A 22,345-nucleotide genomic window follows, 5' to 3' on the forward strand; every position below is an offset into this window, starting at 1 on the left:
TTCTGTGCATTCCTTGACCGCCACCCATTCTCGGCAACTCCCCTCCCCATCAACAACCCCCCAAAGCCCCTCACCCGGGACAACGGACCTCGAAGAGCCACCGCTGCCTCAGATCGTGGACCACAAACCCATTCTCCCGCCAATTCTGCCCTCTGACCTCCGCCTTCTGACCCGGAGCACGACTCTACGCTTCCCCAAGTCCGGGAATTTGTTCTGTGGCCTCAAGAAGCCACTGTTTCTGAAAGATGACTCCCATCGAGGCAAGAAGACATGTGCTATAATCAGCAAAATACATTCGTGTGTATCTATGTATGTTTTATGTCTATTTTTAAATGTATATTTTATACAAATTTACACTCACTACAAATCTGTTCAGAGCGCGGAACTTAAACTTCCGGGTCAGAGTCAATGCATTCTGGGGAATGTAGTCCTTAGCCTCCACGCTTCACTCCTTGCAGCTCAGAGTGAGGGAGCGTCGCGAAAGTTGATGGTTTAGAGACTCTTCTCTTTGGCTGTCCAAAGGGGAAAATTGGTGAAATATTTTCACTAAAAATAATACAAGTCCAATTTCTCATTCTCCAAGAACCCTCCTCCACCGAAGCTTGGAAGTGCATGGAAACCGGCCCTCCCTGACCTTTAAGGAGTAGCAGGTAGATGGTGTCTTAGTCCCTCTCGGAGCTCCGCCTGTCTTGATGCCCCGCCCCCCTGCTGGAGCTCGAGCCGCCGATTGGTTAGGAGCACTTGAGCGGCGGAAGCAGCTGGCTCGCGCGGGGACGGGGGAGGGGGAGAGTTGTGAAGATGGCGGCAGTGGTGGAGGTGGAGGTTGGAGGAGGTGCTGGCGGGGAACGGGAGCTAGATGAGGTAAGAAGAGTTCAGAGTAAAGGAGGGGAGAGGCTCAGCCTGAAACTGAAGGGAGGGGAGGAGAGGTATCAGGAGTAGGGTCCTAGGGGAGGCGGGACCCTGAGGGAAGGAGCGAACTGGGGGGCGGGTGCGCGGAGAGGGAAATCAGAGGTACCCTGGACTCGGGGACTCGGAGGTGGACATGGGGGTAGAAGACTTGCAGTAACCTCAAGGGTGGAGATGGAAGATAGGGAGAGAAGCCAGAGGGGATGGGAGCATTAAGATTTGAGATTATTAGCTGGGGGTCCTAGGGTAGGACTGAAGGGCTGAGAGGTAGCTTGAGTTGGAGGGGCGTGGACTTCTGTAAGGAAAGGCCGGGCTTTCGCTGTGGGAGAGGGGAGGCTAGGTTTGGGGTGGGGGTTGGGGACGCGGACCGGGGAAGAGTGCTAATCTACTACTATTATAGCGTTATTTTTATGTAAGAACTATTTTATTTATACTTACACTCTAGGACTTTGTACATAATGTGTACTCAGTAAAATTTTGGGCACTGAATGGATGAATGAATGATTATATACCGGAATTCATCCATTCACTCATTTAACAAATATTACATATCATCTTTGTGCTGAGTCCTGGGCTAAGTGCTAGGGACATAGGGGCCCTCCCACTGAAGAGCCCACAGCCTAATGGTGGGAGACACACAAGGAAGACTAGTCACTGCATCAGAGGTATAATGATGGCACTGAGAAGAGGGGACCAATTTAGTTTGGGCTAGGGAAGGGTTCCCAAAGGAACTGAGTCTTATGGGGTAAATGATTCTCTATTTCTGGCTCCTTCTAAACGTATGAGTTCTTTGAGAGTGAGTTCCTTGAGGATGTATGTCCCCTTTACCTGTTTAATAGGCATTACCAGTGGTCCTTGAATCACTAGGAGGAAAGAGACATTGAGTTTGAAAGGAATGAAGGGACAGCTCTGAGAAGTAGAGAGGGTGAGAAAGGAAAGGGAGATGATTCTGGAGGCCAAAGGTACATTCAGAACAAGGGGTGCTTGTGGCCTTGCACAGGACAGCATATAGACCATATAGAGGAAGGGGATTGATTGTCAGGAATGGAACCAAGGGTATCTCTGAGTGATCAGAATCTTAGAGGCCCTGGCTGTGTTTTTTGTGGGTGACTGGGGAAGACTGGGGAGAGGCTCAGAGAAAAGGGAGTAGAAGTGGACTTGAGAAGTCAAGACTGTTGCTTGGTGGTGGGATGACTTGGTGGATTTGGTTTACCTGATTGGGATCATTAAGGTGGCAGGAGACTGAGTAACCGACAGGTGGTTAGAGCAGGGGGAGATTTTTAAAGAAGCATTTTAGACCCATACCTCCCAACCACTAGAGGTGTTTGGATACCACTCGGTTGGTGACATGGGGTGATTATGGAAATGACCTCCAAGGCCCCTTCCAGCTTTAAGTTTCTATGATTACAGTTGGCTGTGGTTCAGTGAGATATATTTGAAAGCGCCCTGGAAAAAGTAAATTTAGTATTGAAGTTATTACATATGGTTTGTTAGTCATGAGCTCTCCTTTGAGGGAGGCTAATTTCAGTTACATGTATCAGGGTTCATTGAGATAAAGAGCAAAAGTATTAGCAGAGAAGAAAACTTAAAGTTTGATTGTAAGACATTTTTGATTTTTGCTTCTTAGCTTTTCTTTCCTTATGTTTTAAGAACTTAAGAGCTTCTAGTTGTATAATATACTTATTATGAGTATATTATAGACTTAGAGTGTCATGCCTAGAGGTCAGCTTTATATGTAACCCACTAGCATCTGTCCCAGAAGCTTCTGTTACTTGTTTTATTTACTGAGAAAGAATATAATCTGTGGCCTGGAAATTCTATATGGACTGGTTGTATCTTTTGTGTGTTTAAGGAAATAACTCTGAGAGGTAGGAACAGCCAGTTATCCCTTCAAGCTCCCTTCCCCTAAACAAACAAACAAAAACCTGGAGGTCTGGTCTGGCAGACCTTAGTTTATATAATACTAAAGTCTACCCAGCTGTTTTTTAGCAGCCTTAACTAGTGAACAAAAAGGTGAAATCCATCCTTATAATTTGTAATTATGGAGTTCTACTGTGTGTTATGCACCGGCAATTCAAAGGTAAGACAGGATCTTTACCAACTTAGAGTGTAGGGAAGAGACATGCAAATAGCTCTATAGTGCTAGATAATTGTTATAATGGAAGTGTGTAAAAAATTCAATGGGGCAAGCAGTTGAGTCTGCTAGGGGGAGTCAGTAAAATCTTTGTGTTAGAGATGGGTTTTGAGCTGAAAAAATAAAGGTTCGGTTTACAAAGAAGTAGTGACTTGCATGTGGTGTCACAGTTGTCTCCCTGTAGCCCTTTCTGTTTGGTAGAGAGACTACTGTGGGGACCAGATAATGGTAATGGATAGCCTAACTAAGCCGCAGTTGTGCTCTGTGCCACTTCTTTGGGACGATTGTACATGCTGTGGTTTTGTTCTTTAGGATATTGTACCTGTGTTTTCCAATATCAGATGCCATTAGTATGATAAGTTGTCTGGAATAGCAGCCAGCAGTTCATTCATTTCTTTCCTCTTTTGTATTTTCATTATTTGTTTCTCTAGTAATTGAGGTAATTTAGGGTTTGCTAAGTGTTTCTCTGGTGTTGCAGAGGTGTATGGAAAAGAGGGTTTAGGAAATGAGCTACTGGTGGAAAAAGTTACTATTTATTGAGTCCTTACCATAAACCAGCCTCTGTTTAAAGTCCTTTACTTACATTATCTGTGAGTTAGGTGGTATTAATTGCATTTTATACATGAGGAGACTGAGGCTAAAGAGATTGGTGTAACTTTCCTAGGATTCCACAGTTGGTGAGCTGGGAGGTGCTGATTTGAACCCAGGTCTGCCTGTGCTATCCTGAGCTTAGCCCGTGCTGTACAGAGCACCTTGGTTCCATTTCTCCATTCTTTATGCTCTGGGGATAGGTAATTTAAAACTGTATGGTCTTATGATATCATGTGAAAGTTGATACAGTACATTTCATAAGTGACTGAGATTCCAAAGAGTATTATTTTGAGTCTCCGATTTGTGACAGTAGTTTCATTAGTTTTCCCTATTTATGATCAAGAAAGTTGAGGTTCAGAGTATTATGAGAATGCCAAGGATCTTGCAACTACTAAGTGGTATCATAAGATTTAAACCCATTTTTTTTCCAGATTCCAAAGTATTTGTTTCCCCTCAGTTTGAAGACCTAAACTGCAGACTTATCTAAACAAGTCAACTACCCCTTCTTTATATACAGAAGTTTCATCTCCAAAACACGAAGTAGCATTTCATTCCTGAGAGGTGTAAAAGTAAGGATTAACCAAAGGAATATTGGTTTTTCTATACAGGTCCTTTAATTTACTGATAATTTGATTCTGCTGGACCCCTTCCCTTCCCCCCCACCATGGGAAGAGTGATTAGCTTAATGGTATTTAGGGAGATGAGAGATGGGTCTAGCCAGCTCAGGCTAGGTATTAAACAGGCTGTGACAACTGGTTAAACTCAGTTCTTGTTCTCAACTTGCCAAACCACGTGGTGCTGGAGGATGTTAGTAGGATAAAGCATGGTTACGAGATAGGTGGCCCAGAAGCAGACCTACTCCTGGAGCCAGTGAGTTCCTCCTGGAAGGTGAGGCTGGCCAACCTCAGAGAGGAATTGGAGGCATCATTTTGGCACAGAGAGCTGGCTTGGGAGCTAGGGTAGAAAAAGCATGTCAACATCCAATCAGGGCCAGCCAGCCTGCCTGGCCAGTGCCTGTGAATTCTGGATGCGTCTACCCCCAGTGCTTGTTCATCTGCCAGAATGATGTGATATCATGCAGATCAGTGAGTAGTTTCCGGCTCAAGTTCAAAGCAAGTATCCCAGTCTACAACTAACTTGAAGTATTTGTTGTCTCAAGTGTGTAACTTACCTCATCTGGGCCCTGTTTTATTCTTGTTAAAAGACGAGATTGAACTAGATTGGTGGTTTTTAAACCTTTATTTAGCCACAATACCTTTTATTCAAGCAAAATCTCGCTTTGAAGCCTTGGGGTCCTTGAGGGGACTCAGAACCCCTCGGGTGTCTCAAGACACACTTTGATAATCAGGGAGTTCTTTCTTACTGCCCGCTGATTGGGTGACCCTACTCTTTGTTCCTTCAGCCCCCCCACCCCCCATACTTCTCCTAGCCCAGGCCTACCAAGGATTATTTTGTCTGTCTTCCCCACTAGACTCTTAGCTAAATGAGAGAGTAGAGTCCAGATCTGTCTTGCTTATTGTTGTAGTTCCTTCCCTCAGCATGCTGCCTTGCATACAACAGGTTCCTACTAAGTGTTTGACAATTATTATTTTTGAGTAATAGTAATACTAGCTACCAGTTAGTGAATGTTTGTGATATGCCAGTTCCTCTGCTTAGTAGTACATAGTTTTTTTTAATTGAATGTTTACAACATCCCCATGAGAATTGAACTATTGGACTAAGTCATGTTTAAAACTCTTTCTGGTTCTAACATACTGTGCACCATGTTTCTGGTTACTGCCAGGTCTTTGTTGGTGATGTCCTGTCTGCCTAGAATGCCTATCCTTTCCCTCTGTGTGTTTCTAAATATACCTGTACTTAAGGTTTTAGCCCAAGGCTGTCTTGACTTCTAGAACTATTCTGATCTACACTGATGTCTTCTTTCCCTGCCTTTGATGGTTTTCTCTGTGTTCATTGATAATTCATCAACCTTTTCTGAAGCACCTTCTTTGTGCCAGGCACTGTGCTATGCTTGAGGATACCAGGAGGGAGAAGGTGTGATAATTGCCTTCATGGAGTTTATGGACTAGCACGACAAGAGAAGGACTGATAAATAAGTACAAAAACATGTCACAGGCGCTGTGCTAGGCAGTAGATGTGGTGGGTACATCGAGGAGAAAGTTGGCAGTTCATGTCCTATCTCCTCTTCCCCGCTAGACTGGTAAACCCCTAACAGAGAGGCTGTGGAAATCCCTTGCTTCCTCAAAGTAGTAATCACTGCTTTGCTTTGTTTTGTTTTTGTTTTTCTTCCTGTGGGTCTCTCCCTATAGATGTTTGATAAATGTTCCTTGTTTCCAGGGGTTTTCTTTTCTAGAGATTTTTGGCCAAAGCCACGGTCTTATTGAGCGATTGAGGTTTGAATATCTGGCCATTTTTCTTTGGATTATTTTTAAGGCATGTAAAATGAGTAATAGCATAGTGTACTGGGAAAAAAACAGAGTAGTAAACAATACACTTAGGTTCTAGACTAGGAGTAGCAGATTTGTTTTATCTCGGAGACAGCCAAATGATAATAGATGCTTAGAAGGCTGTGTTGAGGAGGATTCTGAGACCAGGGCTCAGCAGGTGAGTGCTGAAGGTGAAATAAGATAGAGTACTTAGTCTGTTCCAGGTCCTGTGCCGAGTGTTTTATATGCATTATCTAATTTAATACGAAAACCTTATAGTAGGTACTATTATGGTTATCCCCATTCTAAAGATGTGGAAACTGAGGTATAGAGAATTTAAGTGACTTGCCCAGTGTTATACAGCCGGGTAAGTGACAGAGCTGGGGTTCAAATCCAAGACGACGCCAGCACCTTTGCTCTTAACCACTCTGGGCAGTGTGAGTACTGTGTACTTCTAATATTGTCCTACACTGGACATGTCTGTGTATGTATGTGACTTCATTTACAGAGGTAATTTGACTGGGGTTGTGCATTTGTCTGTCTCCCACGAGATTAGGTTCTCCTTGAAAGCGCTATCCATCCTTATATTCCTGGTGCCTGGCAGAGTATGATTCAATAAATGCATGAAGATGTGAATTCATGAAAGGTTTCAGCGTCTCTCTACCTCACTTCTCCATCTGTGAAATGAATGATAGGTTTGGACTTAGATGATGTTTTAGAGATCTTTTGCAGCTTTGCAAGTCCTGGATCCCAGTATTTTACCCTGTCTGTGTTTCCTACAGTTCCTGTCAGGTACTCAGGTACTATTTCTATCAGGTAAATACTAGTGAATGATTTAATGAATGAATGTATAATTATTGTTAATAATCTTTGCTAATAATATTAAGTTGAGAGAAGAAGAAAATGGTGATAGGGAAGTTGTAGACGAAAAGGCCTACATATAACCTTTGACTTTTTAATGCAGTCAGTGTCTCATACTTTGGCAGATACCCTGTCTGCAGACAGTGTTTCCCATTTGGTTTCCCATAACACCTCCTATCCCCAGCTCACTCTTGCTTTTTGCAAGTCATGTTTTGATTAAGCTTGTATCTTAATAACTCATCTACTTCCAGAAGGAATTTAAGGTATCATCTGGTCAATAAAGGGGGATAGGAGAAAGAGGAGGAAAAGATGAAGAGGAATGTTCTAACTCCTTGAATGCAGGGACTGTCTTTCTTTGTACATTCCTCAGAGCTTATGCAGTGCTTGGCACATAGCAGACATCAATATATTTATTGCATAAATGAGAGGGGTGTCTGGGTGGCTCAGTCAGTTAAGCATCTGACTCTTGATCTCAGCTCAGGTCTTGATCTCAGGGTCATGAGTTCAAGCCCCATGTTGGGCTCCATGCTGGGCTTGGAGCCTGCTTAAAAAAAAAAAAAAAAGATACAAATGAGAATGCTCATAGGTGTGGGTACTGTTCAGGATGAGGGAAGTATTGACTCAATAGCAAAGGTTAACTGACATGCTTAACTGTCTGTTCTTGAAGTAACACAATAGCACCTGATAACATTTGCTTTTAAACTGCTTACGAAGCATTTCCATTTGTAATTAATGGCATATTGCTCCTTACCAGTGAGTCATAGGCACAGAATCAGAGGACTTACTCTCTGCCCCATAGTACCCTATGTAGATTTCTGCCAGCACTTACCATGTTATATTGTTCGTCTCCTCGATTAGGCAGTGAACTCCTGGAGGGGACAACCATATCATTTTTCATCTCTGTGTTCCTAGCACCTCATCTCTCACAGTGGCGAGCATAGAGTAGATATTCAAATGTTTATTGCACTTGAATCTTAAATCTAGTCCATCACCCATGTCGAACGTCCCCAGCAAGTGATCAGTCCCAGTCTATATTTAAATCCCTCTAATGGTAGGGAGCTTTTTTTCTCTGGTCAGCTTATTCCCTCTTTGAATACTTCTGTTGCAGTATTCTTCAAATTTGGCTAGAATTCTTATTTCTGTAGCGTCAGCATTTTAGTAGTCGTTCCTTTTCCTAGATCTTGCTTCTTTGCCTCTTTGAACCATGGAAGCACATGCAAGCACAGGCACTGCCACAGGATGCCTCTGGGGTGTGTAGGCTCAATCCACATGGGGCTGTTTGTCCTGAAAGCCTACTCCCTGAAAGCCAACCCAAGATAATCCATCTGGTGTCCTGCCTTATCTCCACTTTATTTCTTTGTGTTTTCCCTTCTTGAGGTTATCTTTTTGCTCCTCAGAGGAAAATCTGTAGGTAAACATAAACTCATTAGTTCTCTCTAAAGTGCAGCTTTCCTAAGGGAATGCTGAGTTATGGCCATGGGGCTTTTGGCCCTGGACAACTAGGGAGAAACAGTGGGGAAGGAGGAAGCAGGGAACGAGGCAGAGAGCATAAGCATAAGCCTGCCAAGGTTTGTGTTCCCTCTATTCTCCTTCCCCTTTCCCAGTAGGGTGTTCTCAATAACTTAATATGTCTGTTACTTAAGAGGACTCCAGTGACATTCTATTCTGCATTGCCCATGGGATTGAGCCTAACCTCTTCTTGAGTCTGTCAATTAGCACCCTGCAAAACAGTTTTTTCTTCTGTTCTAACGATAACAATAGCTAACTTTTTTAGTACATACTGTGTACCAGGCACTATAGTAAGCATTTTACATGGCATTAGCTCTTTTAATTCTATTATAATGCTATTAATATGTTCATTTTCTAGATGAGAAAAATGGAGACACAGCTAAGTAATTTTAATTTATGCAAGATTGCCTAGATTGTAAGTGGAGGTAGGATTTGAACTTGGCTATAGGACTCCATGATCTCTATTGCTGGTGTACTCTATTACATGGACTCACTATTTTCAAAGTTCACCACATCTTTATTGAGCATTTAATTATGCCAGATACTCTATTTGGTCTTGGGAATTCATAAATGGATAATGAGACTAACTCTGCTCCAAAAGAATTCATGGTCTAGTGGGGGAGAAACCCATCAAGTGATAATGACAATATAGTATAATGAGTAGAGTTATATACAAGGTACCACAGGTACATGGATGGAGTGTGTAAATGTGTATTTGGGAGAGTTAGGGAAGACTTAAGAGAGGATATGGCATTGGGCTGATCATATTAAAGGAGGGGTGAAAGTTTACCATATGAATAGGAGGCCAGTTTATACCGAGGTAAGTGAAATCACATATTTGAAAGAATGGAGGCATGGAATCTCTAATCCTTAAGCATACTATTCTTCACTACTAAGACATTTGTTGATAACTGCTTCATGCAAGGTGCTGTGTTAGGCACTTGGGTTGAGAGAAAAGATGCTAGATCATGTTTCTGGCTTTCAAGGAGCTTACAGTTCTGTTAGAAAATAGGACATGTAGTCCAGTTGGAAAGATGGTGGCTATAATTATAAAATAATAGGTCCTAGGGGTGCCTGGGTGGCTCAGTCATTGGGCATCTGCCTTTGGTTCAGGTCATGGTCCTGGGGTCCTGGGGTCCTGGGATCGAATCCACATTGGGCTCCCTGCTCAGCGGGAAGCCTGCTTCTCCCTCTCCCACTCCCCCTGCTTGTGTTCCCTCTCTCATTGTGTCTCTCTCTGTCAAATAAATAAAATCTTAAAAAAAAAATTAAGAGGTCCTAATTACCTTATCAGTAGAAAAAACAAAGTACTATTGGGGAAGTAAATCCCTTCTCATTGATATGTTAGGGAAGACTTCATGGAGAGGGAGCCTTCTGAGCTGGACCTTAATGGATGATTTAAATGTCACTAGAGAGAGAACTTCAGGAATAAAGGCCTCTAAGTAAATGTGAAAAAGAAGGATGTATTTGGAGATCATCAAGTAGGTGAGGACTAAGTGCTAGATCTAGAAAAATAGATTGGGGCCAACATAAGGTTGATTTTGAATGCCAGGCTGAGGAGTTAAGATAGGCTTATTCATTCCTTCGGTCATCAATTATTGAGTGCTTAAATATGCCAAATACTATGCAGGGGAAACAAAGATGAAGACCTGGCTCCTACTCTCAGGGGGGTGATAGTCATGTAGGGGAAGACAGACATGGAAACAGATAATTGTGGTATAGTGTAAGTGGGTGTTATATACTGTGGTGACCCAAAGGAGGGAGTGATTAACTCTGCTTAGGGGAATCATTAAAGACTTAACAGAGAAGATGCTTGAGTTTGTTCTTAAGAATTAAATTTGAGTTCAATAGGTGGAGTCTGTGAGGTAGGGAAGAATGGTCCAGCAAATTGAAAAGATAAGCAAAGGCTTGCAGGCATTAAACAACATGGAATATTCTGGGAACTGAAAGTATTTCTGTATAACTGAAATATAGGCTAAATGTAGGGGGATAACAGTGAGCTATAAGGTTGGAGAGGCCTTTATAACAACATGCTGAGAAGCTTGGGCTTGTAACATGTTCAGATCTATGTCTCAGAATAATCAAGTCTGATAGAAATGTAGAAGTTATTTTTGGAGGGATCAGGTTGGGGAAAGAAGAAATTAGTCGGGAGTACTTCAGTAGCTAAGAGATAATGAGGATCTGAGCAAAAGCAAAGGCAGTGAAGGTGGAGAAAAGTGAGCAGCTATAAAAATATTAAATAGCAATGCTTCCACTTATTTTTTTTTGTGCTTTCCATTCCCCTCCCTAATTCATTCACTCACACATTCATCAAGCATTTATTAAATGTCATCTGCATTGTTCATTCAATCTTTCCTTCTTCAAATATTTGTGCCTTCAATATGACAGGCATTTTTCTAGGTCCCAGTAACTCTGCAATGAACAAGACAACCAAGGTCCTCGCTCTTGTGAAGTTTACTTTCTAATGGGGGCATGCAGATAACAAAAAGAGAACTCCAAATGGTGACAAGTCTGCTGAGGAAAGTAGGGTGATGTGATAGAGAACAACTAGGAGAGGTTATGAAAAGCTTATGAAGTGATACTTGAACCAACACCCAAATGAAGAAGACCTAGCAATTTGAAGATTTGGAAGCAAACGTATGTCAAGTGGAGGGAGAAGTACAAATCAGTGGGATGAGTTAGGCATGTCGTGGGGCCAAAGTGAAAGCCAGTGTGTCTGAATCATAGTCCAAATCAAGGAAAAAAGTACCAGTGAGGTCAGGGAGTTTGGCAGAGTCAGAACCGTAAGGCCTCATAGATGCTGCTAAACATGTTGAATTTTATTGAGAGTACAGGGAAAAGATTTTGGATGGTTTGAAAGACGGGAGTGAGATGAGCTGGTTTGCATTTTTTTTAAAGATTTATTTACCATAGAGCGCCCTATTAAATGTGGGGAGGAGCAGAGAAAGGGAGAGGAAGAGAAACCCAAGCAGAGCCTGAGGTGGGGCTGCATCTCAAGACCCTGAGATCCTGACCTGAGCCAAAGGCACTTAACCAACTGAGCCACCCACGTTCACTGCTGGTTTTCGTTAAAAAAAAAAAAAAAAAAAGATCTTTCTGGCTGCTTTGAGGAGAATGAATTGTAGAGGGGCATTCAAGGAGAGTACTTAGGAGACCTGCAGTAGTTTAGGTGAGAGATGATAGCGGTGGAGGTGGAATAGCAGAGATGATGGGGAAAGGTGGATGAATTTAGAATTTGTTTTAAGTAGAGCCTACAGGACGTGCTGGTGGATTGGATATCAGGTATAAGAAAAAATCAAGCTTGACTTTTAGGTTTTTGGGATTTGTTTTGCTTTAACTTGACTAATTGGCAACACCATGGTTGACGGTACCAGGTATTGAAACAGGAGGGACCAGGGTAGAAGTTTTCGGGGGGAAAAGAGGAAATGTGAAAAATTCTGTTTGGCCATTCTATTTGACATAATTTCCACTGTTTGTTCAAGGGAGAATTACTCAGTCTCTGTGTATTTCCAAAGCATGTGCTTTGTGTGCAGTGCTAGGTGTGAATTATGAGGGGGATGCTGAATGAGTAAGGCCCATTCCTTGTTGTCAAAGCTGTTAACATTAAGTAACATCCATCTAACATTTATTTTTTATTTTTTATTTTTTTTTAAAGATTTTATTTATTTATTTGAGAGAGAGAGAATGAGAGAGAGCACATGAGAGGGAGGAGGGCCAGAGGGAGAAGCAGACTCCCTGCTGAGCAGGAAGCCCGATGCGGGACTCGATCCAGGGACTCCAGGATCATGACCTGAGCCGAAGGCAGTCGCTTAACCAACTGAGCCACCCAGGCACCCCCATCTAACATTTATTGAATACATACAGTGTACCAGATTATAGGCTAGTTCTTTTTTTTTTTTTAAGATTTTATTTATTTGACAGAGAATGCACGTACGGATGGGGGGTGGGGGCAGAGGGAGAGGGAGAATCCCAAGCAGACTCTTTGCAGAGCACAGAGCCTGATGTGAGGCTCAGTCCCACGACTCTGAGATCATGACCTGAGCCGAAGTCGGAGTCACATGCTCAACCGCTCAACTGACTGAGCCACCCAGGCACCCCCAGGCTAGTTCTTTGAATGAAATACAAAGGTGAATAAGATTCAAATGATCCTCAGACCCACTTCACATCCAGTAAGATTGCTAAATGGGAGAAGATATTTGCAAATCATCTATCTGATGAGGAACTTGGATTCAGAATATATAAAAAACTTACAAGGCAATAAAAGATAAATAACCCAATAAAAACTGGACAAACGATCTGAATTGACTTTTCTCCCAAGAAAATATACAAATGGCTAGTAAGTGTATGAAAAGATGTTAAACATCATTAGCTATCAGAGAAATGCAAATCAAAACCATAATGAGATACCCACTCTGATACTATAATAACAAGGACATAATAACAAGTGTTGCCAAGGAGGTGGAGAAATTGGAATTCTCATGCTGCTAGTGGGAATGCAAAGCGATGCAGCTGATGTGGGAAATGATTTGGTGGTTCCTCAAAAGGTTAAGCAGAGAGATACCAGATGACCCAGTAATTCCACTCCTGAGACATAAACTTGAGAAATATAAACATGTGTCCACAGAAAAGCTTATATACAGATGTTCATAGCAATATTCATAATAGCTCCAAAGTAGAAACAATACAAATGTCTATCAACTAATAAATGGATAAATAAAACATATATCCACACAGTGGAATATTATTTGGCAAGAAAAAAGAGTGAACTACTGATATATGCTAGAACATGGATGATCCTTGAAAAAACATGTTGTCTGGGGCGCCTCGGTGGCTCAGTTGGTTGGGCGATTGCCTTCGGCTCAGGTCATGGTCCTGGAGTCCCGGGATCGAGTCCCGCATCGGGCTCCCTGCTCAGCAGGGAGTCTGCTTCTCACTCTGACCCTCCCCCCTCTCATGCTCGCTCGCTCTCTCTCATTCTCTCTCTCAAATAAATAAGTAAAATCTTTAAAAAAAAACCAACATGTTGTCTGAAAGAAGCCAGTCAAAAACTGCATTTTGTATGATTTCATTTATATGAAAGGTCCAGACAAGGCAAATCTGTAGAGATATAAAGTAGATTAGTGGTTGATTAGGTCTGGGAGTGTGAATGGGGAGTTGGCAGATGAGCATGAGGTTTGTTTTTAAAGTGATGGAAATGATTTATAAAATAAGATGATTGCACAACCTGTAAATATATGAACATTCAATTGTCCACCTAAAATGGATGCTGTACCTCAACAAAGCTTTTTTTTTTTTTGATGGGCAGCAAAGTAAGGTTTATTGAGCGATTTATTGAGCGATAGCAAAAGTGATAGTACAAAGCTCCCAAGGAGGGAGGGGACCTGAAGGGGTTGCCTCAACAAAGCTTTTAAAAAAAGAAAATACCGGGGCGCCTGGGTGGCTCAGTCGTTAAGTGTCTGCCTTCGGCTCAGGTCATGATCCCGGGGTCCTGGGATTGAGCCCCACATTGGGCTCCCTCCTCCTTGGGAAGCCTGCTTCTTCCTCTCCCACTCCCCCTGCCTGTGTTCCCTCTCTCACTGTATCTCTCACTGTCAAATAAAATCTTAAAAAAAAAAAAAATGTATTGTTGACCTCAAGATGCTTAGAGTCTAGTTATGGAAATAGACTTAGAAACAAGTATAAAAACTAGTAAATATGACCTTGGAGATATATGTAAATTGCAAATCTCTTCAGAAGAGGATAGGAATCACTCCACCTGAGGAGATCTAATAGACTCTAAGCATCTTGAGAGTGAGAGCTGTTATTTATCATTGTATCCCCAGTCTAAAACTTAGCATATGTTCATCTAACAGTTGTTGAATGGATGTGTGAATGAATAACAGTGGAGAATGTCTCATGGAGGAGGTGATATTTGAGCTACATCTTCAAGAGTGAATAGAGATGAACTAGACAGTGAAGGTGAGGAAAGAATTCTAGGGAGAGAAGATGGCACTGGCCAAAGCACTGAGCGATAAAAGGGAAGAGCATGTTAGAATGGTAGGTGGTTCAGTGTGGCTGGAGTATTTGGTGGAGAGTGGTGAGATAAGTAGCTGGTTGGACCAGATTATGAAGTACCTTGTGTGTCATACAAAGAAGTTCGGGCTTTAATCCGAAGGCAATAGAAAGTTATCAAAGTCTGTCTAAGTAGAGGGCTGGTGGGGTCAGTTTTGTATCTGAGAAAAATCACTGTGGCTGCTTTTATGTGTGAATCTGTTCTGGCAAGATTAGATTCAGGGAGGGCGCCTGGGTGGCTCAGTTGGTTAAGCGACTGCCTTCGGCTCAGGTCATGATCCTGGAGTCCCTGGATCAAGTCCCGCATCAGGCTCCCTGCTTGGCAGGGAGTCTGCTTCTCCCTCTGACCCTCCCCCCTCTCATGTGCTCTCTCTCATTCTCTCTCAAATAAATAAATAAAATCTTAAAAAAAAAAAAAAAAAAAGATTAGATTCAGGGAGATCACTTGGAGGTCATTGCAATAGTCTAGGAGAGAACAAGGGATAAAGTCTGAGGTGTGGCAATGAAAAATTCAAGGGAGATTCCATAGATGGGTAGATATGATGAGCAGATGAACAGTACAGACTATAAAGGCTTTAGGAGTTCATAGAAAGGATAGTTTTGCTCTGGAAGGGTTTCTGGAAGAGGTGGCATCTGGGTTGGGTCCTAAAAGAATGGGTAGAAAGGTATAGAGTACATGGGAGGTTGGAGGGCATGTAGGAAAAGGTGAGAGAGGAGGGCCAGGTGGGGAGGAAGCTAATCTGAGAAGTAGGAATTTGATGGGAAAGGAATTGAAGAACCAAAGAATGGTAGGTGCCCCTAAATTTGATAATTGTTGAATGGGAGAGAGGTCATTAAACTATTCCTTCTACTTTTAATATATTTGAAAATTTACATTAGAAAGCTTCCCACCTCAACTGACCTAGAGGATGAGCTTGCCTTCCCAACTCAGCTGGCCTGGCTTTCTGGTGATGGTAGAGAGGTGGGGGTGACAGGCAGACAGCAGCCACAGCTGTTGTTACCGCCAGCATCTCCTTTCACTTCTCTGCTCGAAGTGTGCTGTCGTATCAGGCCTTAAAGTTTGCCTAAGCAGATTCAACGTCTGCATGATTCCCAGCTGATTCATGAGGTCCTTTTTAAAAGTGAAGTGGTTGCACTTTGATTTATTGGCCTTGAATTGTTGGCAAGGCTACGGGGTTGAAGAAGAATGTGAATGAAAGGAGAATGGAGAGCTACAAATATGGAGAGCCTGTGAACCTTTGTACTTGTTATCCTAATCACCCAGTGGACCAGAGCATCTGTCCCCACAGGATAAAGGGGGAAGCCAGCCTCGTGTGCTGTATTCCTACCAGGTCCAGGAGATAGCTAATCTCTCCTTTCTCTGTGCTTACGTAGCATTTTGTTAAAATGTCAGTGGTTATCCTGGTCATACTGTTTTATGGTTAATAGTCTGTTGTGTCCTGTCTCCTCCCCTCCCCTGCCCCCCACCAACTGTGAATACCTCAAGGGCAAAGGTTGGGCTTATTCATCTCTAATTTTTATGAAAGAATGAAGTCTCTAGCTGCATGATTGATCAGTCTCTAACTTGGAAGGATCAGCTGGGACCTCTGAAATGCCAGTTTGCCCTGGTGGATGGGGTTCCAGAGTTTAGGGCCCTTTGCAGTTAGCAGGCACTTGAAGCCAGGACAAGAGGCCATCCCCTGCCTGATGGATATTTCTGATGCATGTCTATGGTACTCATGTAGTAAAGTTTCATTGATTTAATTTGGTAGCATCCTGTTAAATCACACCTTACCACACTGAAGGCATTTTGTTTTTAGTTCGGTGGTAACTAAGGAAACTGTGGTAGTTCGGAAAGCCAGAGTATTACAGCTGACTCCAAAGCTCGGGAGTTAGACAGATTTGGTGTGAATTATTACAGCATTTTAGCTTTAAAGGACCTCAAAAATCACCTAAACCAACCCCGTCATTTTATATATGGGAAAATTGAGGCATAGAGGAAGTTCTCTGTTTATTGACATAGAGCAGTTAAATAGCTATGCTGGATTACTAGCTCTTCTCATCTGCTCTTCTCTTCAACTGCTCTTCTCTTTGTTGAGAAAGGTAGTCGTTGCCCTAAAGCCATTTCTTGGGGTGAAAAGTGGGAATGAGATAAAACCCAAGGAACTAAGACATACCACATGGGGTAAGTTTTACTGGCTGTCTCACCCAGCATGGTTCTCATGTTGTTGGAAACCTTTTGGGGAAACGAGTATCTACAGTGTAGCAACAAAATAGTCTCCCTTTTCACTTTCTTCTCTTATCATGTTTTATTTTCCTTCGTAACACTACCAGAATTTCTTTCATATGTATAAATAAATGTTTATTTAAATGTTTATTATATGTCTTCTTATTAGAAGTTAAGTTTTATAAGGGAATAGACTTTGTTTTATGCTTGTCTTGTGATTGAATGAACAAACAGATATTTATTGGGTACTTTCAAGATGCTAGGTACATGCTTCCCATGCCTTTGGTGTTTGCAGGTCAATGATATGTCTGTTTCTTTTTTGGGGGGGGGTGTGGTTATTCATGAATGTATCTAAACCTATCCTGAACACAGAATACACATTATTGTCAAGTGATTTTCTGATGACTTTATAGTGCTCATATGATTAGAGTGAGGCTACTTTTTATTGTGGATTTAGGCAGTGAGATTTAGTGTGAACTTAAACCTCATGCTGCTTGATCAGATAGGCCCAGGAGAGAAGAGACTCTTAGAAGCAGTAGAGCGAAGTAACTTGGCAGCTGGGGAGAGAACACTTGCTCCATAGCTGTGGGGAGACAACAGGACCTAGGGCTGACTTATCCATTAGGCATAGTAGACAGGTGCCCAGGGACCCACAAAAGTGTCTTAGTTTCCTTTAAGAAGAAAAAAGTGAATACAGTCCAGCTTGGATTATACATCTTTATAGCAATGCAGTCATAAAATATATTTTTGCATGTCATCCTTGCACAGAATCATCTCTGTATTGCTCCAATAGTGAGCACTGTATTTAAAAATATATACGTATGTATGTTTTTTTTTTTTTAATGGAGAAAGGGGCACACAAAGGCAGAAGTACCTGGGCCCCATGAAAATCATACTGTGACTCTAGGAGGACTTTGTGACTGGTCATTGATTTGGTCATTTGAGGCCCTAAACACTGTCTTTGATATCTCCCGTAAGTTCTGTGACCCTTTCCCCATCACTCTTTGCAACTGTGATCTTCAACGAGTCATTTCTTTCCTTTATATCTCATCTGTGCCTTTTGTAGAGTGGAAACACTTGTGCTCCCTGGGCTGAGTAAATTCATACTTTTAAATTATTTTATTTTTTATCTGTCTTCTCAAGGGCAAGAAATAAGTCTGTTCATCTGTGCATCCCCATACCTAGCCCCGGACCTGCACATTTAGAACAGGAGTACCTTACGTGAGAATTGAGTAAATGAATAAATGTATCAAACTTCACAGATAGCTTTGAGGCCTTATTTATTTGTTTTCTTGTTTATGTACTTATTTATGGTATTATATACAGTTCTCCAACTATCTCTTGGTCTTTTCTTATGTTCTGTCAGCAAAGTTTATAGAGCTGTGGGGATACTCGAGAAAATGATGTGGGAAACAAGGGTATTGTACCATCTTAGAGAAGAGCCAGTGTGAAGAATCAGGTGCACATGGGGAATGAATGGTCTTCTTAACAAATGATGCTGAGACAACTAGTTAGCCACATGCAAAAGAATGAAGTTGATCCCTACCTCATACCATATACAAAAATTAACTCAGAATGGACCAATGACCTAAATATAATAACTAAAACTATAAAATTTTTAGAAGAAAACATAGTCCTAAATCATGGCCAAATCATTATCGTTTCTTAGATATGACACCAAAAGCACAAGGAACTAAAGAAAAAAATAAATAAGTTGGACTTACCAAAATGAAAAACTTTGTGTTGGAAAGGACACCATCAAGAAAGTAAAGAGAACCCACAGAATGGGAGAAAATATTTGCAAGTCATATATCAGATAAGGGACTTTGTATCTGGAATATATAAAGAACTTCTATGACTCAACAATAAAAATGTAAATAATGCCATTAAAAAATGGACAAAAGTTTCTGATATGGCATGTAAGAAGCTTGGAAGTCACCACTTTGTCCTAACAACAAGTAAAAAGCCGAACAAACTGAAAAATCAATAATTCTTATTGATAAAATCAATAATCTCTTCTCTCTTGTAAGAGAAGTGAGTTCATAAGGGCAAACTGCCGCCTGGAAAATTGGAGAGACCAATAGTTGAATACAGAGAATCACAACTTACAGAGGCAGACGTCTGTGGGAACCAGTCCTGGAGTAGGGAAACCTGGGCTGTAATTGTTGATGAATTGCTGGAGGCTCACTTTGGACAACTCAGAGTTAAAAGCTCCAGGGAGACTCAAGTCATTGAGCCCCCCCCCCCCCCCATTTTGTGAATTCTACCTCCTGGATATCCATTAGGTTCTTAAACTGAGTGTTGAGAAAAATCCCCTCATGCTTCTGGCGGGGGACAAAGGAACTATGCAGAGCATTCTGTTCTTAACAAGGTCTGCCATCAGGAGAAACTAGTTAGCCAGAGGCTAACTGACCCAGGGGAAGGGAAATACCCAACTCTAGCCAGCTCTGGTCTTCCATGTAGGAGAAGGGAAATGCCAAACTCCAGCCCACTCAAGCCATCCTCTCCCACCTAAGAGGGGTGAGTGAAGAACTGAGAAGCACTTGTGAAGTTCATATTCCAGAGGCATAGGCTCACTAAAAGACTGAAATTCAGTCATTGGACTATAGGATGTTTCCCCTCCCTCCACACCTTACTACCACATTAGTAAAGGCCTATTTATAGCAGTGCCTTTTACTGGGCGTATCCTGCCCAGGTATCAAGAAAAAATTATAAGACATACCAAAAGACAAAAAGCATAGTTTTTTGTTTTTTTAAGTAGGCTCCCTGCCCAGCATGGAGCCCATTGTGGGGCTTGAACACACACGACCCTGGGATCAAGACCAGAGCTGAGATCAAGAGTTGGACACTTAACTGACTGAGCCACCCAGATGCCTCAAAAGCACAGTTTGAAAAGAAAAACCAAGCATCAGAATTAGACTCATATATGGCAGGGATGTTGGAATTATTAGACCAGGAATTTAAAACAACTATGATTAATATGCTTGTAGCTCTAATGGATAAAGTAGACAGTATGCAAGAACAAGAGAGATGGAAATTCTAAGAAACACTAGAGATCAAAAACACTGTAGCAGAAATGAAAAATGCCTTTGATGGGCTTATCAGTAGATTGGACATGGCTGAGGAAAGAATCTCTGAGCTTGAGGGTATCTCAGTAGGAACCTATAAAAGTGAAAAGTAAAGAGAAAAGACATTAGAAAAAAACTATCTAAGAACCATGGGACAACTACAAAAGTTGTGATATACATTGCTATAGTCTGAATGTTTGTGTTCCCCCCAAATTCATAGGTTGAAATTTTAATTCCTAATGTGATGGTATAAGATGGTGGAGCTTTTGGGAGGTGATTAGGTCATAAGGGCAGAGCCCTCATAATTGGGATTTGTGCCCTTATAAAAGAGGCCCCACAGAGCTCCCTAGCCCCTTCTAGCATTTGAGGACATGGCAAAAAGATGGCCATCTATGAACCCAGAAGCCCTTACCAGACACAAAATCTGGTGCCATCATCCTGGATGTCCCACCCTCCAGAAATGTGAGAAATAAATATTTGTTGTTTATAAGCCACACCCAATCTATTGCATTTTGTAACAGCAGCCCAAACAGACTTAAGACATTCACATCATGGGAATACCAGAAGAAGAAAAGAGAGAGAAACAGAAGAAATATTTGAAACAATAATGACTGAGAATTGCCCAAATTAATGTCAGACAGCAAACAACAGATCCAGGAAGCTCAGAAAATACCAAGCAAGATAAATGCCAAAACAACAATGAAACACAAACCTTCCATGCCAAAAAACTACACCTAGACATATCATTTTTCAAACTAGAAAATCAAAAATAGAAAAATCCTGAAGGAAACCAGAGGAAAAACCACCTTACCTACAGAGAAGCAAAGATAAGAACTATATCCAAGTTTTCCTCAGAAACCGTGCAATCAAAAAGAGGTAGAATGAAATGTTTAAAGTGTTGAGAAAAGGGGCGCCTGAGTGACTCAGTCAAAGTGTCTGACTCTTGATTTCAGCTCAAGTGATGATCTCAGGCTCATGAGGTTGAGCCCCATGTTAGGCTCCGTGCTAGGCACGGTGCTTGCTTAAGATTCTCTCTCTCCCTCTGTCGCCCCCACCATGCCTGCTCATGCTGTCTCTCTTTAAAAAAAAAAAGTTGAGAAAAAACTCCACCAGCCTAGAATTCTTTACCCTTCAAGAGAGAAGGAGAAGTAAAGACAAGCAAAAATGAGAGAATTTGTTCCCAGTAGACCTGCCTTGCGAGGAATGTTAAAAGAAGTTCTTTAGAGAGAAGGAAGATGATAGAGGTCAGAAGCTCAGATTTACGTAAAGGAAGGAAGTATCAGAAAAAGAGTAAGTGAAGATAGAATAGAAATATTTACTTATTTTTTTATGAATGATTGTGAATTTTATATTAATTTCAGTTTTCATGTGTTCATTGCTAATATATAGAAGTGTATTTTTTGAGTGTGTTTATATTGTATTCTCCCATATTGCTGAACTCTCTTATTCTAGGATTTTTTTCTTTTTGTAGATTCTTTGGGATTTTCTACATAGGACATCATGTCATCTGCAAATAGGGGCAGTTTTATTTCTTTCCAATTTGTGTGCCTTTTATCTCCTTTTATTGCCTTATCATGCTGGCTAAAAACTTCAGTGTCATGTTGAATAGTAGTGGTGAGGGTAGACATGCTGACATTGTTTCTGATCTTAATGGAAAAGTATTTTGTCTTTCACCATTGAATATAATGTAAGCTATAGTATTTTTGTAGATGCTCCTTTTTTTTTTTACTTTTAATTGATCTAGCATAGCAGTTTTTTCAGAATAATTATACAACACTGCATTTGATTATGTATGCATTTATGTGTCTATGTATGTGTGTGCATGTATAGATATGCTTATGAAAAAGTTAAATGAATGACAGCAATGAAACAAAGGGTGGGAGGGAGGAATTAGGATTATTTTGTTATAAGGTACTCACATTACCCGTGAAGTGGTATAGTATTATTTGAAAGTGGACTTAATTAGTTGTAAATGTATACTGCAAACTCTAGGGCAACCATTAAAACAAATAAAAACAGAGATATAAGTGATAAGCTGAGAAAGGGGAGAAAATATAATCATATAAAATTCTCAATTAAAATCACAAAAGCTTGGGGGTGTCTGGGTGGCTGTTGGTTGAGCTTCCAACTCTTGATTTCAGCTCAGGTCTTGATCTCAGGGTTGTGAGTTCAAGCCCCGTGTTGGACTCCACCCTGGGCATGGAGCCTACTTTAAAAAAAAAAAAAAAAAAATCACAAAAGCTTGGAAGAAAAAAACAGGAGCCAAGAACAAGGACAACAAACAGAAAATATTAACAGATATAGTGGATATTAATCCAACTATATCAATAGTTACTTTGAACATCAGTGGTCTAAATGCACCAATTAAAAGATGGTCAGAGTGGATAAAAAAACAAGATCCACTGTATGTTGCCTATAAGAAACTCATTTTAAGTAAAAGGACACATATAAATTAGAAGTAAATGAATGGAGAAAGATATACCATACTAATATTAATCAAAAGAAAGCAAGACTAGCTATATTTCAGAAAGAGCAGACTTCAAAGATTTATTTATTTATTTTAGAGAGAGCACGAGCATGCGAGCGGGTGGGG

At 41.3% G+C, this 22,345-nt stretch overlaps 1 protein-coding gene across 2 annotated transcripts in view; it reads left to right on the forward strand.

Moving 5' to 3' along the window:
• Window positions 1-788: 788 nt before the first annotated feature.
• RNF121 (ring finger protein 121) overlaps window positions 789-22,345 on the forward strand; it is an 83,898-nt gene continuing 62,341 nt past the window's right edge. Inside the window, exons 1-2 of one of the 2 annotated variants that reach the window (XM_021704619.2) lie at window positions 816-861; window positions 6,840-6,873. In XM_021704619.2, the coding sequence (XP_021560294.1) occupies window positions 857-861; window positions 6,840-6,873 (39 nt within the window). In that variant the 5' untranslated portion in view covers window positions 816-856. Of the gene's footprint in view, window positions 862-6,839; window positions 6,874-22,345 lie in introns of both variants that reach the window. The other variant, XM_021704618.2, reaches the window with a different exon arrangement.

This window comes from Neomonachus schauinslandi, chromosome 11, assembly GCF_002201575.2.
Source record: "Neomonachus schauinslandi chromosome 11, ASM220157v2, whole genome shotgun sequence".
In the NCBI taxonomy this organism is placed as follows: domain Eukaryota; kingdom Metazoa; phylum Chordata; class Mammalia; order Carnivora; family Phocidae; genus Neomonachus; species Neomonachus schauinslandi.